The sequence below is a fragment of the Poromitra crassiceps genome, assembly GCF_964638095.1.
Source record: "Poromitra crassiceps genome assembly, chromosome: 30".
Lineage (NCBI taxonomy): Eukaryota > Metazoa > Chordata > Actinopteri > Beryciformes > Melamphaidae > Poromitra > Poromitra crassiceps.
In genome coordinates, this window is record NC_139652.1 from 4,969,308 (window position 1) to 4,985,107 (window position 15,800).

The 15,800-nt window shown below is 43.4% G+C and overlaps 1 protein-coding gene across 3 annotated transcripts; it reads right to left on the reverse strand.

Moving 5' to 3' along the window:
* Positions 1-1,278: 1,278 nt before the first annotated feature.
* LOC310800609 (protein FAM3C-like) lies at positions 1,279-15,273 on the reverse strand. Of its 3 annotated transcripts, XR_014553889.1 has the most exons (11): positions 15,240-15,273; positions 14,761-14,805; positions 8,396-8,479; positions 8,209-8,259; positions 5,976-6,081; positions 5,769-5,827; positions 4,771-4,821; positions 4,213-4,297; positions 3,994-4,120; positions 2,761-3,907; positions 1,279-2,719 (listed from the first exon to the last, which is right to left on the reverse strand). XR_014553889.1 is itself a non-coding variant. In XM_083663238.1 (10 exons), the coding sequence occupies exons 1-10, from the start codon at positions 15,256-15,258 to the stop codon at positions 3,818-3,820; spliced, it is 717 nt and encodes a 238-aa protein (XP_083519364.1). In that variant the 5' UTR covers positions 15,259-15,273; the 3' UTR covers positions 1,279-3,817. The 3 variants fall into 3 exon arrangements, 2 of the variants coding, with proteins under 2 accessions (XP_083519364.1, XP_083519365.1); XM_083663238.1 differs by having other exon boundaries at positions 1,279-3,907; XM_083663239.1 differs by lacking the exon at positions 15,240-15,273 and adding an exon at positions 14,884-15,013 and having other exon boundaries at positions 1,279-3,907.
* Positions 15,274-15,800: the final 527 nt, after the last annotated feature.

Here is a 15,800-nt window from a genome sequence, read left to right on the forward strand (position 1 = left end):
ATATATATATATATATATATATATATATATATATATATATATATACACATATATACTGTACACACCACTACATATATACTGTATACATATTTCATCCAAATTGTAGTTTCTAGTTTGAGTACCGGTAGTTAAACTACCGTACTCAAAAATGACCAGAAAGTAGTTTAACTACTTGACTCACTACACAAATGAATGTAGTTGAACTACCAGCAAGGGACTGCAAAATGTAGTTATACTATAGTTCAACTACATGTAGGCCTAGTTCACTACTCCCCAACACTGCCTGTATGGAAACACTGTAGGGTATTTACCTGGTGAACTCACATGCAGATCAAATCAAAGAGATGTCCTAGCTTCATCCGTAGAGGAACACTGCGAGAGACGACGCTGCTGTTTCTCCTTCCTCCGTCCTGGCTGGGTTTCTGAGACGTGACCTGAGGCTGCGGTCACATCATAACTTCAGTATCAAAGTGCACAAATATCAGTTTGATATCAAACCTCCTGTAAATGAATAACAGACAGACACAATGAACCGAGTCATAATAGGCCAGGAGCCAGCCCCGCCTCTCAGGATGTTTTCTGCTACACATGCTACACATATAATATATATATAATAGGGCCACATTCAACTCAGGGCTGTTTGGTCTCAGGGGCACAAAGCAAACATTTTTGGGACAAAAATCATGTAAATGCAAATAATAAGGTACTGCAATGGCTTAAATAGTCATGCATGCATGACATTTAGCAGGAAGTATGCTGGAACATAGGGGGAAGTAGCAAAATAAGATTCTGGGGCTTGCTTCAATTCTATTGTTAAATTTCACCCACAAAATCATAGAAAGAAATACTGTCCGTTTTACAAATTCGATACACATTTCATATAATGATTATAAAAATAGTTTTACTTGGTCAAACCAAGCGATTTAGCCATTCGATATAATAAAGGCAGGACTGTCTGTCTGTATGTACTGTATGTATGTATGTATGTATGTATGTATGTATGTATGTATGTATGTATGTACAGTATGTATGTATGTATGTATGTATGTACAGTATGTATGTATGTATGTATGTTTCAATGCTGAGAGACCAGTGGGTAAAATTTAACAAGTGAGCTTTATTCACAAATGGCATGGCAACTCATTTTATGGCATGGCAGCATGGCAACTAGTTCTTTGGCATAATGACTCCGTGGTAAGATGCCTCTCTTCTTGTGGTGAGAGGAGGGCATCTGCTCAGACTAGGATACAGAATCCCCCCCCCCCCCCCATAGGGGAATTCTTCAGGAGTCAAGACATTGGTGGTGGACTGGGGAGGTGGGTGGGGCGAAACACAGCTTCAGAGGATGGGATACGATCAGCCCATGTACAGCGACCATGAGGTGAAGGATCAGGGAAAGAGGATGATGACGCGCTGACCATGGCTATATGTACTGCCACGTCATAGCCTCGGCAGTGACGTCATTACCGACGTCATATTGACATATTGACAGAGGCTGATTGGCTATTGAGGATGGGGTGAGATGAGTCAGGAGGCACACGTCATAACGGACGTCACACTAGGATTACACTTGACTTAAGCTGAGAGCTGATGCCTATTGTGATGTGAGGTAACATGACTGGTCCTCACAATGTATGTATATACTGTATGTATGTACTGTATGTATGTCCGTCACGTATCTCGAGAACCGCTCCTCAGATGGACTTCAAACTTGGGGAGTCCGCTTAGGGGACCTGACAGAGTGCAGTACCGAATTTTGTGCAGTTCCATAAATTGATCTTGGTGCACTTTGTGCATATTCCTTTCCCACAATGTTTATTCTCCAGATGCATTCAAATAAAACTCACTGGGCAGGCAGTTGCTGTACTGTAGATATATGTAGATGGTGTCTTAGGAGCAGGTTGAGGTGTGGCTACAGGACTTTTACAGCACATTATGAGCAAACTACATCAGGCATTTTCAGCAGCTACAACAATGAAGTGATTCAATTTCTCTGTTAACAGGATCGCTTGTGGTTCTTGAGTCACGCGGGTCCAATTTTGACTATAAGCTCTGGAGCAGTGGACAGCCCAACAAATCTGGAGGTGCTGGTATTGTGATGAACTGGTCAGGTAACAAGCACACTTCTCTAGCATCTAGTCTAACACATTTTTGGTAGGGTTAGGGTTAGGGTTAGCTAAAAGTGATTCACGTTGGTGAAGATCATCCTGCTGAACCCAAATTACCGCTCCCATAATGATTGATTGATTATTTATTTAGGTGTCATGCACTCTAGGTGCCCAACCCCCATGGGTTTACAAGACACAACAATAAAACAGAACAATAAACAACACAACAATGATACATTTAGAATACAAGTCGTAAGACAGCAATGGGCAGGACAGCAATATAAAAACCAACACATCAATTTCTAAATAGAAGGTTCTGTCTTTGCTCCCATGCTTGACAGATAACATTTGCAATGAGGAAGATTCCCTTGCTGAAACATAGCTCAAGTTTCTCATAGTCATCCAGCTCAAAAAAGTCAACGTAGATAGAGGACATTTTGCTAAAGAGTAGCCTACATCCCTCACGTCATCATACACAGTGCAGTAAAACAAGAAATGAACCTCATTTTCAATTTCATGTAGCTCACATAAGTAAGCATAGTCTTTCTTCTTCAGGAGTAGCATTAAATCTACCCGGTTTCTAGTGCTAAGGGGAGGGTTCCTGATCGTAGCTTTTTCATCTGTTCAAATCAAATTTCACATAGGGTTCAACACAGTAGCTGTCCTTTATGAGGACAGCCATCAACTTTTAACCACAGACTTTATTTTATACATTTAAGTGAAATCCCCATTCTAAAAACCTCATTCATGTTTCCCCCGTAAGATCCAACATGCTACTTCCGGACTCATTCCTGCGCTGTGCTCTAGAGCAGTGGTTCCCAACCATTTTTGTGTTATGTACCCCTTGAGCTGTTTTACCATGCCGATAGTACCCCCTCACTCATGTGTGTCCTAAAGTTGTTATATTAAACTTATATTAAACAGTAGGCCTCTCTAACACATCTCATTAAATGAAAATAATTTGATTCCTCTTTAATACAATTTTGACAGTTTTCAATTGGTTCAGTTTTCAATCAGTTTTTATCATTTTGGAAATACATTGTAATCCCAATCTTTCCAAGTACCCCCTGCAAGCTGCTCAAGTACCCCTAGGGGTACACGTACCCCTGGTTGGGAATCACTGCTCTAGAGCACCGCAATAGAGTCTATTGCACCAAAAAAGATGTATTTGCCTCAAAAAGAGAGAAACAGAAAGCATAATTTCACAAAAGCTCTTCAACTGTAGTTTGATCCACATTTCTGCAGCCAGTGCTTCTTATTGAAGACACGCACTGAAGAGACGCACGCACGCACGCACGCACGCACGCACACACACACACACACGCACGCACGCACACACGCACACACACACACGCACGCACGCATGCACACACACGCACGCACGCACACACACACGCACACACACACACATACCTGATCTAGTCAAACATTGGCATGTATGGTCCGATTTTTAGAGCCCAAATAAAATGTAAAGTTGCTGAGAGAACAGCGGGGAGTTCTAAAACGTTCCAGTTTACGTCATGTTCTTCTCACTTCACCTGCAGTTCTCACACCAGGTGTTACAGTAGGTGCAAGAGAAAGCACTTAACATCCTGTAGTTTCAGGTGTTTCCAAAAACGCTACAGAGGCTGTTAAACGAGTACTCATCCCAAAGGTGATCCACATTGTGTTTTTGTTTGTTGGCAACACATATCGTCCATTGATCTTGGTCACTCCATGTACTTGGGGATGCATCCTTTCAGGTCGACCACCTCCGCCCATTCCTCGTATCTCTCATCTTCCTGTGTGTGCTTTAGGTGCTGGAACAGAGAGACAGAGAGAGAGCTCAGGAAGCACAACCCAGCTGAGACACCTCAGTCAGTCCGTGTGACCTGAGAGCGCTTACCTTCTCAAAGGCGCTCTTCATCCCGCCTCCTTTTGCACCGACGAACGCCCAGCTGTCTCTGTGGCCCAGCGATTGGACGACGGAGCTGCCCAGCTCACCGATCAGCTTCTTCGCTTCGTCATTTAACCTGTCAGAAAGGCGATCAGCATATATTCTTTTTAACACACACATCAGTCTGGAGGAAGGGAGATAAGAGCTGATGATGTGCGAGACATTTACTTTGTGGCAGGGTCGTTAAAGGAGGCGATCAGCACAGCAGAGCCTTTCTCAACGGTCTTGATGAAGTCGATGAGACCTTGAGCATCTGCAAGACAAACACCCAGTTGACATGTTGGACCAGTGTTTTAGTCGAGTCACGATGTCTCGAGTCCAAGTCCCGGTCACCAAAGAAGAGTCCCGAGTCGAGACCCCATTCCTCAAGTCCGAGTCCAAGTTCTCAAAGTTGAGTCTGCAGGCTTGGAATTTCATTATTTTGGCTATCGAGTGGCCGGACCGTTCCCCGAGCTATTAATCCCATTATACGTACACTTGACACAACGCGCCACCACATTTTCAAAACTTTTATTTCACTACATGGCAAAAGTAGCTTAATTTTAATTTTATTTAAAAGTGCTTAATTTCTGTGCGACAAAAGCTGTGTTAAAGCCCCAAAAGTAAACACATTTGAAACAAATCTAAGTATTCTACAACACTACAGAACCAGAACCCCAGCACAATTAGTGCCTTGCTTTAAGCATAAAGCTGTAGAACCACATTGTGATAGTAGTCGTTCCTTACCTCCATCATACATGTTGAAGTGAGCGCTCTTGATGACTTCTCCTGTTTTCCCTGTTAGAGACAGAAGCTGTTAGAGAGACAGAAGCTGTTAGAGACAGAAGCTGTTAGAGACAGAAGCTGTTAGAGACAGAAGCTGTTAGAGACAGAAGCTGTTAGAGAGACAGAAGCTGTTAGAGAGAGAAGCTGTTGGAGACAGAAGCTGTTAGAGACAGAAGCTGTTAGAGAGACAGAAGCTGTTAGAGACAGAAGCTGTTAGAGACAGAAGCTGTTAGAGAGACAGAAGCTGTTAGAGACAGAAGCTGTTAGAGAGACAGAAGCTGTTAGAGACAGAAGCTGTTAGAGAGACAGAAGCTGTTAGAGAGACAGAAGCTGTTAGAGACAGAAGCTGTTAGAGAGACAGAAGCTGTTAGAGAGACAGAAGCTGTTAGAGACAGAAGCTGTTAGAGAGACAGAAGCTGTTAGAGACAGAAGCTGTTAGAGAGAGAAGCTGTTAGAGAGACAGAAGCTGTTAGAGAGACAGAAGCTGTTAGAGACAGAAGCTGTTAGAGAGACAGAAGCTGTTAGAGAGAGAAGCTGTTAGAGACAGAAGCTGTTAGAGAGACAGAAGCTGTTAGAGACAGAAGCTGTTAGAGAGACAGAAGCTGTTGGAGAGAGAAGCTGTTAGAGACAGAAGCTGTTAGAGACAGAAGCTGTTAGAGAGACAGAAGCTGTTAGAGAGACATAAGCTGTTAGAGAGAGACAGAAGCTGTTAGAGACAGAAGCTGTTAGAGAGACAGAAGCTGTTAGAGACAGAAGCTGTTAGAGAGACAGAAGCTGTTAGAGACAGAAGCTGTTAGAGAGAGAAGCTGTTAGAGAGACAGAAGCTGTTAGAGAGAGAAGCTGTTAGAGAGACAGAAGCTGTTAGAGAGACAGAAGCTGTTAGAGAGACAGAAGCTGAAAACTGAAGCTACGACCGTTTCTTATGAAAGAAAATGAGTGAAGTCTGGTCTAACACTCACCATTCACAACAACCATGTTTAGCCCAGGGCCGGCATTGTTTGTCACTGAGCCAAGAACGCTGAGGAAAGAGGACACAAGTCATACTGATGATACTGTCAATATCAACACAACAAACCAGCAATGAACCGTAGCAGCAACCAGCAACCAACCAAAGGTAGAGACACCAGAGAGAAAGAAAGAGAGGAGAGACCGGAGGAGAGACCTACAGCTTGTTCGCCAGACAGATCTTTGGAGGCACAACATTGGCAGCTCCAGTCTGGATGAAGAAGCTGAAGTGATCCTCTGGACAGTGCTGCACACTGCACGCTCCACCTGGAGAGAACAGGCGCAAAACTTTAGGCTCACGGCGCAGTGGTGTGGCCATTCAGCTTTATGGCAGCATGCCTCCTCCCACCACCCACAACCCCCCTAGCCACTCCCCCTACCTGCCCACTAGCTACTCCCCCTACCTACCCCTCGAATGCCGACTCTCTACCACCTTCCTATCTCTAGCTATGGCACCTATTCCCTAGCCTCACTAAACGTCCATGAGTGAGTGACTGAGTGAGTGTCCAGACTTTTCCATCTTCTGACCCCGACGGGGCCTGCTGGCACAGCGCAGTGGGAAGAACACAACGCTGATCAGTCCTGATTAGCTTCATTGATCAGTCCTGGTCCTGACTAGGCTTGGGCAGTATCTATTTTTTTATTAGACCCTGATATACGGTATGACGGTATTAGTTTAATCTCCGGGGGGAAGCCAACTAGAAAATTCCAAATTATTCTTCTGTTGGCCAAGTTCCTGATGTATAGATTCCTGTCCATCAATAAAAGAAAGTTGCAACTTCTGTTTCAGAAAGCTATTTACCGTACATGCATAATGTTGTTAACAAAAGTCCTCCGTATTAAACGAAGGGAATGGACACTGTTATGGGCAAGTCTGTAACATGTTCATTTTAAAGTGGTCTTAAACAATATAGTGGCACTTGTAACACATATATGCTTGCCTATTAATACGGTTAAAAAAAGTATCCTACAAATGTCAAATAAAAATAAATAAATGAATAAAAATAATTTAGGCTAAGCCCAGCACAGGCCACATACCTTCATACTAAATACCCTGGTGGAAGCAATTCTCCATGACCGTCCAATAACAACTGTGTCAGATGATCATAATGAACAACCTACTTCCACCTTGCATACAGGAGCTGTTCACAGTCAGAGACTCGCTACTGTATATGCACTCAGGGGAACTTGTATTTTTAAGACATCCATGGCAAGGACCAACACTAAAGGCAAATGCACATCTGTAAATGGAGTACACTTATGGAACAACCTCGACAAAGAATTAAAAACATGCACTTCAGTCACCAAATTTAAAAAGATGTTTAAAACTCAGGTACTCAATAAATATAAAACATTATGATAAACAAATCCAACCACCAATAAAATCGAAGATAAGATTGTATAATGATTAACCAAAACCAAATAAAATAAACAAGGACCAATGCATTTGTTACTAACCTGTAACAACTGCATTGACTTGTCTAATATGGTGTATATATGGTATATTGAATTATATGTATATATATGTAAAAATTAATGTATATATGTATGTATTATATACGAACACGATCACTTGTAAATTTCTTTCTAAAATTCTGTCTGCAGTTTAGTCAAATACCATGATTGAAACTGCGTTAACATGTTTTGTTTTTTAGGGTAGGCAAAATAAGCTGTGGCTTCAGCCGACACCTTTTCGGCCCATCTTGCCACAACTCATTGTATGTGTGTATTGTCATGTTTTGTTGAATGGACCGAAATAAACTAACTAACTAACTAACTTGGAAGCCCTCACACATCACTGATGTCATAGACATTGTGACGTCATTGTGATGCCATCAGTGAGTGATGTCATCAGTGATGCAAAGTTGAGCAATTGTGCGCTGCGCAAGCCAATTAGAGCAGGTGAGGCCGCGCTGCGGGCGAGGCCACGCTGCGGGCGAGGCCACGCTGCGGGCGAGGCCACGCTGCGGGCGAGGCCGCGCAGTGACCTCGGCGAGCTGCACAGCGGGCAAGCCGAGGAATCGAACGCGCGTAGCGCATGAGATGCCTAGTTGTATACAAAACCAAAGATGACATTCCTTACACTTTCTCATGAATATTTGGTTATTTTTGTTTGTTTGTGTCTGCGAAGAAGTGGGCACTTTTTGCACACACAAAAAACTCAATTATGGCTTTTCTTTTGCTGGCATGCAATCTTTTTTGTATTTTATTTTGCTCTAATTTCTTATCACATGTACATTATCTTTTTCATAAGTAGCTTTAGTTAATCAAACTAGATTTCTCCCTAGGGTAGCTTTGCTGAAGTCAACTACTTCCAATGTGAAGTAATTGGTAGTTGCATGTTGCATGTTATGCTTTCAAAGTAGCTTTGATGTGCGGGGGCTGATCATTGACCTGACAGTGTGGGGATCGGTTTATGTCTGTCTTCAGCCAGAGGAAACTCAGCTGCAACAGAGAGAGATACAGACAGAGTTACAGACAGATATAGTCAAGAGTTACAGGCAGTCCGAGTTACAGTCAGACAGACAGGTTACAGAGATACGGCTGAGTTACCAGCATTATTTGCATTCAAAGCTCCTACCATCGAAAACGTAGTTGTATTTCTGTAGGATGACGGTAACAAGGATGAACAGGAATGCCAACACCGACACATACTGCAGGACCCCTGAGAGAAACACATCAGAAACATTGAGACATCAGAAACACACCAGAAACATAGAAACACGTCAGACAGAAACACATCAGAATAATAGAAACACGTCAGAAACAGAAACATGCATCAGAAACATAGAAAGACGTAAAAAAAAAACACACATCAGAAACATAAGAACACATCCGAAGAAACACATCGGAAACATAGAAAGATGTCAGAAACAAATCAGAAACATAGAACAGAAAGAAAGCTGCACTGTCTGATCCTGGGCTTGGTGTTATGTAGTCTGAACGCCAGACCCAAGAGAGTTCTTACGCTCTGGGTCTGATACACCACATTACTGCATGCTGCAGATCTCTCTCTGGGTCTGATACACTATGTTACTGCATGCTGCAGATCTCTCTCTGGGTCTGATACACTATGTTACTGCATGCTGCAGATCTCTCTCTGGGTCTGATACACTATGTTACTGCATGCTGCAGATCTCTCTCTGGGTCTGATACACTACGTTACTGCATGCTGCAGATCTCTCTCTGGGTCTGATACACTATGTTACTGCATGCTGCAGAGCTCTCTCTGGGTCTGATACACTATGTTACTGCATGCTGCAGATCTCTCTCTGGGTCTGATACACTACGTTACCGCACGCTGCAGATCTCTCTCTGGGTCTGATGCACTATGTACTGCATGCTGCAGATCTCTCTCTGGGTCTGATACACTATGTTACTGCACGCTGCAGATCTCTCTCTGGGTCTGATACACTACGTTACTGCACGCTGCAGATCTCTCTCTGGGTCTGATACACTACGTTACTGCATGCTGCAGATCTCTCTCTAGGTCTGATACACTACGTTACTGCACGCTGCAGATCTCTCTCTGGGTCTGATACACTACGTTACTGCACGCTGCAGATCTCTCTCTGGGTCTGATACACTACGTCAGTGATTCCCAACCAGGGCTACGTGTACCCTAGGGGTACTTGAGCAGCTTGCAGCGGGTACATGGAAGGATTGGGGATTACAATTTATTTCCAAAATGATTAAAACAGTATTCCAAGTAATTTCATAGGCCCATTTCTAAAATGATACATGATACAACTACTGTAGTTCCCCCCTGGCAGGTGTCAACTTACACTACTCTATGAAGAGGTCACGCATGTCACAACTGCACAAAACTAGAAAACATGGAAAAATGGCTCAAGCGTCCAGTTACTGTTGCTTCAGATTCAGGTTTAGGGAAGCCCAGAGACACAAGGGAAAGAAGAGGCCAAACCAAAAGACAGACAGTTCAGTGAAACATCTATTTTGTATGGATTTACTTTACGTCCACAGATCCACTGCAGCCACAGAGTTTTTGTTACGGCGATCATCCTCCTGACAAATAATTCAATGAAGCCAGCCCATCTACAGCAGCACCAGAGCACCAAACAAACACTCAGGAAGTTTTGGTAAAACTGACAACTTTTCAAAACTGTCAGAATTGTGTTAAGGGGAGTCATTCAAATGATTTTAATTTAATAATTAGTTGTGTTTGATACTAAAAGTTTAATATGAGTCTCATAGAACAAATGTAGGAGGATCATCAACACGCATGAGTGAGGGGTAGCCTACTGCTCGCATGGCAAAACAGCTCAAGAGATACATAAGACAAAAAAGGATGGGAACCACTGCACTTCACTACGTTACTGCATGCTGCAGATCTCTCTCTGGGTCTGGGATTGGTTCCCCCGAAATCCTGGGGGCACCAATCGGTAACGACTTTAGCGATCAGGCCCACCCACGCAACCTGACTGTTGACTTGTGAAAAGACACCACTCTCTCATTGGTGCTACGACCTGTCACTCATTTAATTTTGACCCCTAGACCCACCCTCAAAACAGCAGCTGTGGCTGCAAAGTGGCACAGACTATATAGAGCTGAACAGTCACGTGACATTTCTTGCCCCGGAAGAGAGTTCCCCATTCATCTCCCCATAGAACCTTTCAATTCCACCCCCCCCCCCCCCATCTTAATTTTTTGTTTCTGCTCCAAATAAAATGTTGTATGTCACTCACGATTCAGTAGGTCACGAGTTGGCTTGGTTCCAGCCTTAAAACTCGTTATATAAGGATTTTTCTAAATATCTATGGAGATATGAATGGGAAACTCTCTTCCGGGGCAAGAAATGTCACGTGACTGTTCAGCTCATGTAGTATGCAGAGTGCAGCGATAATATTAGAGTGTGGGGAGAGACTAGGGGCTCTATTCTCCCCCTGGTCTTAGGCGCTAAACTGGCCTTAAATACACAAAAAACACGCTTTATGCCTGCCTACCCGTGACTCGGGAAGATAGCGTCATGTTTTTATGCCCCCAAAATGCGCGTTACGCTGAAGAGGCGTGGCGCAGTGCCAGAACAGGCCAGAATGGGCATTTCGGCCTTAAATACCAGCCTAAAGCGATCTTGCCAACTGGCTTTAATTTTGCGGTTAACGCTTTTCAAAACCAGGCCTTATTCACTGCGCTGGCTCCCCTACAATACGCCATACACAGACATACATTTGCATCTCTCCCAGCATGCATTGAGACTTAACCAATTTTGACAAGAAAAAGCAACCAAATCAGCCTAACTAGGCTAAAGCGGCATGGTTCTGCGCAACCTGGACATGGCGCCCTGTCGCCGAATTGCGGCGACAGCGAGACTGTGCATACTCGAACGTTAACTCGGCACGTTGGCTGCGGTACACGTCCAAAACGTTATCGTGTCGTTTACCAAGAACTTGCAATCATGTCGGTGGGGGGACATTTTATTGTCCCTCCATTTCAAAACTCATTCCGGTGAGCCTTCAGAAGGCTTTGCTAGATGAGGGACAAGCACTGTTAAATGAGGAAATGGCATTTCCTCATTCCTCACAACAAGGAGTTGACGCCGCGGAGTCACATTTTCAAGGAGCTGCACGCCCCCTCCGCCGAGCTGCGTGGATAGGACGCCAAGCTGCGGCGCAGCTTGGTGCAGTCAGCGCCGGCGATTTCGCTCGAGCATAATTTGCGCTTACATGTAATCCAGGCCGTATATATATCCATCGCAAATACGTGTTATAGTCGAGTGACAACGTAACACGGTTGTACTGTGATGTCCGCCCCAACAATACTTAGCTTACTTGACTGTCTGTTTGTTAAACTCTTTGTAGTACACAGGTACAATTACTTCCAATTAAATTTTGTAATTTAAATTCCTAACAGCTCCTTTCTTCAATTTTTGGCTATATTTACAGTATGTCACATCATTTAGCCTGTCTGTGATGTGCAGGAGCAGCAGGTAGCCTACAAGCTATAAAACTAAGCCTGCCCTGAGAGCCGAGTGGGGCACTGGGGGTGCTTGTTCACTATTGTGAAAGTTATGTGTTTACAACATATAAAGATCATGGAAGTGGATGGTATCAGGAATGTCACCGATAGGTAACGTTCTATATTGTACAGGGAGACCATCAGCCCTGCTGAACAGATCTGTATTCACCTGGCTGTAGGTTGAATCATTTTATTCAGGCTATGATCTGTGATGCACTGAGATATCCAAATTGGCATGAAGAGATGACAGCATGCAGCCGCAACCGGAGTTACCGGACTGGAGTATATCGGTGGATCGGGACCTTGGAAGGGAAGAATGTGATTGGTTTACTGGAGACCACCAATCCAACACTTGTGAATAATTCTACGCTTAAAAAGGCGTGGTTAAATGGTTAGCGCCGCGGATTCTGCTGTTTAGCGCCACGGAAAAATTAGGGAATGCGCCTGACCACGCCCACTAATAGCGCCGGGCCAAGCCATGAATGCAAATTTAAGGCCAGGGGGAAGATGGAGCCCTAGGTGTGATGTGGAGGACAGCTCCCTCAGAGGGCTCAACAGCTCGCTTGACCAGTCCAACCAGACAGCTGGCTACTCTGTGGCATCTTCACATACCAGACAGCTGGCTACTCTGTGGCATCTCCACATACCATAGAAAAAATAGAAAAATACCCGCACACTGGAGCAGCTCCAATATATTTAATTTAAAAAGCTACAGCAGCAAGCTTTCGACCCTCACAGGGGTCTTCATCAGGCAAATGGCATGAGGGAAGACATAACAGGTATATATGGGGACAAGGGCTGATGACAGTACATTAACGGCAGCTGCCGTGAGTCAATTAAGCCTAAAGTGCATAGCCAATAGCAGGTAACCAGCACCTTAAAAGGACCTGACTGCAGCCAAAGAAATAAAGGCGCAGTCAGTCATTTTTTCTACATATGCAGGTAGCCTACAATCCTCAATATTTGCAATAAAATACATAGAAACATACATAAGAGAAATTACATAGAATAAATATACATACTAGAAAAGTGAAAAATAGTATGTGGGGAAATGAGTATTACACAATCAGTTAAAGCTAAAAGCTTGTATACAAAAATTACAAAAATTAAGACTGTATAAAGGAGAATAATGACAGTTATAAAAATGGTTTTATGTCAAACTCCTCATTCAGACCTTGAGGGGACATGGTATTTAGAAAGAAAATCCAATAGGTTTCTCGCTGTAGGAGCAACTTTTCATGATCACCTCCTCTGGGGGGTCTTGCTCCACACCTATATAGCGAAAGGAGTTGAGATTGTGGCCAGCCTGTTTAAAATGAGCAGCAACAGGGTTCTGCTCATCGCCGGTTCTGATGTTGCTCCTATGTTCACTCATTCTGGTGCGTAATTGGCGAGAGGTTTTACCCACATACGCAAGGCCGCAGGGGCAACGAATAAGAGATATAACGTGCGTGGTGCAGCATGTAATAGCACCACGTATAGTTATATTCCGGCCACTGTGGGGGTGACTGAAAATTTTACATTTGTGTGTATAATTGCATTGAGTACAGCCACCACATTTATAATTGCCATCTGGCACAGAGAGGAAGGTAGGTACAAGCTGGGGGCGCAAGTGGGATTTGACCAGGCAATCCCTGAGGTTAGTAGCTCGTTTAAAAACCAGTCTCGGAGTCTCAGTGTAAACCCTCTTAAGTTTTGGGTCTGACTCTGACAATATGCCAGTGTTTTAACATCACACTTCTAAATTGCGCACCTAGCGGAGAATACTTGGTGCAGCAAATTGAAGAGTTATTTAGAGTTTTTTTATTCTGTGTATTGGGCTGGAGACATTGCACCTGGGACACCTGGTCAACACGCTCCTTGGCTGCCTGCACCCACTCAGCTTTGTATCCTCTGCAGAGGATTCTGTTGGACAGGTCTGTGGACTGTGTGGAGTAAGACATGTCATTACTGCAGATCCTACGGACCCTGTGAAATTGACTGATAGGGAGACTTTTTACAAGTGCCCGTGGATGAAAACTGTCACCTCTTAGTATAGTGTTACGGTCAGTAGGTTTACGGAAGAGATCAGTATGGATGATGTTACCAGTTTTGCATACAAGTACATCCAGAAAACTGATACGCTCCTTGTCATATTCCAGTGTGAACCGCAAATGATCATTACAGGAATTTAAGTATGTATGGAACTTGGTTAGCTCATCCACAGTACAGTCAATAATCAAAAAAATGTCATCAATAAACCTTTTGTATAATAAGATTTTAGAAAAGAAAGGGTTCACAGGGTTCAGAACATAAGTATTTTCAAAAAAGCCCATATATAGACAGGCATAGTTCGGTGCCATTTTGCTGCCCATCGCAGTGCCTTTTAATTGTAGGAAAAAGTCGCTTTGAAAGCGAAAATAATTATTGGTTAAAACAGTATTAGCCAAATCCAATATACATTCCATACTGGGCTTGGACGTGGATGGGCGTTTTTGGAGAAAGTGCTGGAGTGCCTCAATCCCGCCCTCATGTGGGATGTTTGTGTACAGACTCTGAACATCAAACGTAGCAAATAATAAATGATCAGTGACACCTTCAAATGATTTTAGTGAATTAATCAAATCAATGGAATCCCTTATATAGGATGGTAACATAGCAACCTCTGATTTAATAAAAAAGTCTACATACATCTCCACATACCACACATCTACTTTGTATGAAGCATAACCATGTTGAGATCATATTATTATATTATATCCTATTGACTTTTAAGTTTTCTAAATACATTATTACATATTTAAAGAATGCATAAATGGTTCAAAGCAAAATGCAAAAAAGGAAAGCAACTTCTGTGTGTCTTGTGCTTGTGCTGCATATTTTTTGATATCTACTGTACAACCGTTTACACATTCTTTAAACATGTAGATATTTTGCACACACTGAATCCACTCCATGGACTTGAACAGTCAGTCTAGTAGTCAAACTTACTTGTGATGCTATGTCGGTTCATCATCTTTTTTGTTCCTGTTGTTCCTGCAAAAACAGTTAAGGTTGAACCGATGAGGCAGAGATTAAAATACCATATTCCACACTACATCGCTCTACACTTACAGGCTATATCCACAACAGACTTCATGGTCACTCTACTGACGATAACAGACAGCTCTACATACTGACGTCATCACAGTACAGGTAGAACAGATCCAGTTTCAAAAGAAAGTGCATACCAATAAATGACAGAGCGAGTGTGAATCTGAACTCATTGCAAGTTAAGAAACACAATATGAAAGTGAGTAAACTCCTGGACTGACCTAGTTGCATTGTGGTCATATTATATGAAAGTGAGTAAACTCCTGGACTAACCTAGTTGCATTGTGGTCATATTATATGAAAGTGAGTAAACTCCTGGACTAACCTAGTTGCATTGTGGTCATATTATATGAAAGTGAGTAAACTCCTGGACTGACCTAGTTGCATTGTGAGCATGCTGCCGATGTCCTGGCTCCTGTCACACTGAGGAGGAGAGTCCTGCAGAGGAGATGCTGGATCTGCCGGACGGACCAGTCAGTCCGGTCCCACCCCGCCCACGTTCCGCCCCGTTGACAGCTGATAGGCTGCTGGGAACCGTTCTGATTGACAGCATTGAGTCTGCGAACACAAATATTGATCATGTGAAAGGAGACATTCTGCAACTGCCAGCTGAGAGACAGATGGGATATTAATGGTTATGGAGTCACCGTTCCTGTGATTGTAGACATTAATGTACAAAGCGGTTCCCCTATCATCGCCCAGGGCCGTGGTAGGGGTTCATCATAGCATTGTCGCCCGACATGGGAGTGAACTGGGGGTGGGGCATATCGATGATTTCATTTTCAAATGAATGAGGATATCATCCAGTCATTATCTCCATTGTTCAGTCAACAGGGTTCGGTTTCAGGTTATTTCCCACATCTCAATTCTCAACTGCTGCTCATTACGTCATTTAGTGGATGCTTTTGTCCAAAGTGACTTGCAGTACATTTTGTCAA

What these genes read in the sequence shown, in the direction of transcription:
- LOC310800609 (XM_083663238.1), bottom strand. An exon ending in CTTCAACATGTATGATGGAG is followed by an intron (nt 4,298 to 4,770) that starts GTAAGGAACGAC and finishes TTTGTCTTGCAG; the next exon opens with ATGCTCAAGGTCTCATCGAC. An exon ending in TTTAACGACCCTGCCACAAA is followed by an intron (nt 4,121 to 4,212) that starts GTAAATGTCTCG and finishes CCTTTCTGACAG; the next exon opens with GTTAAATGACGAAGCGAAGA.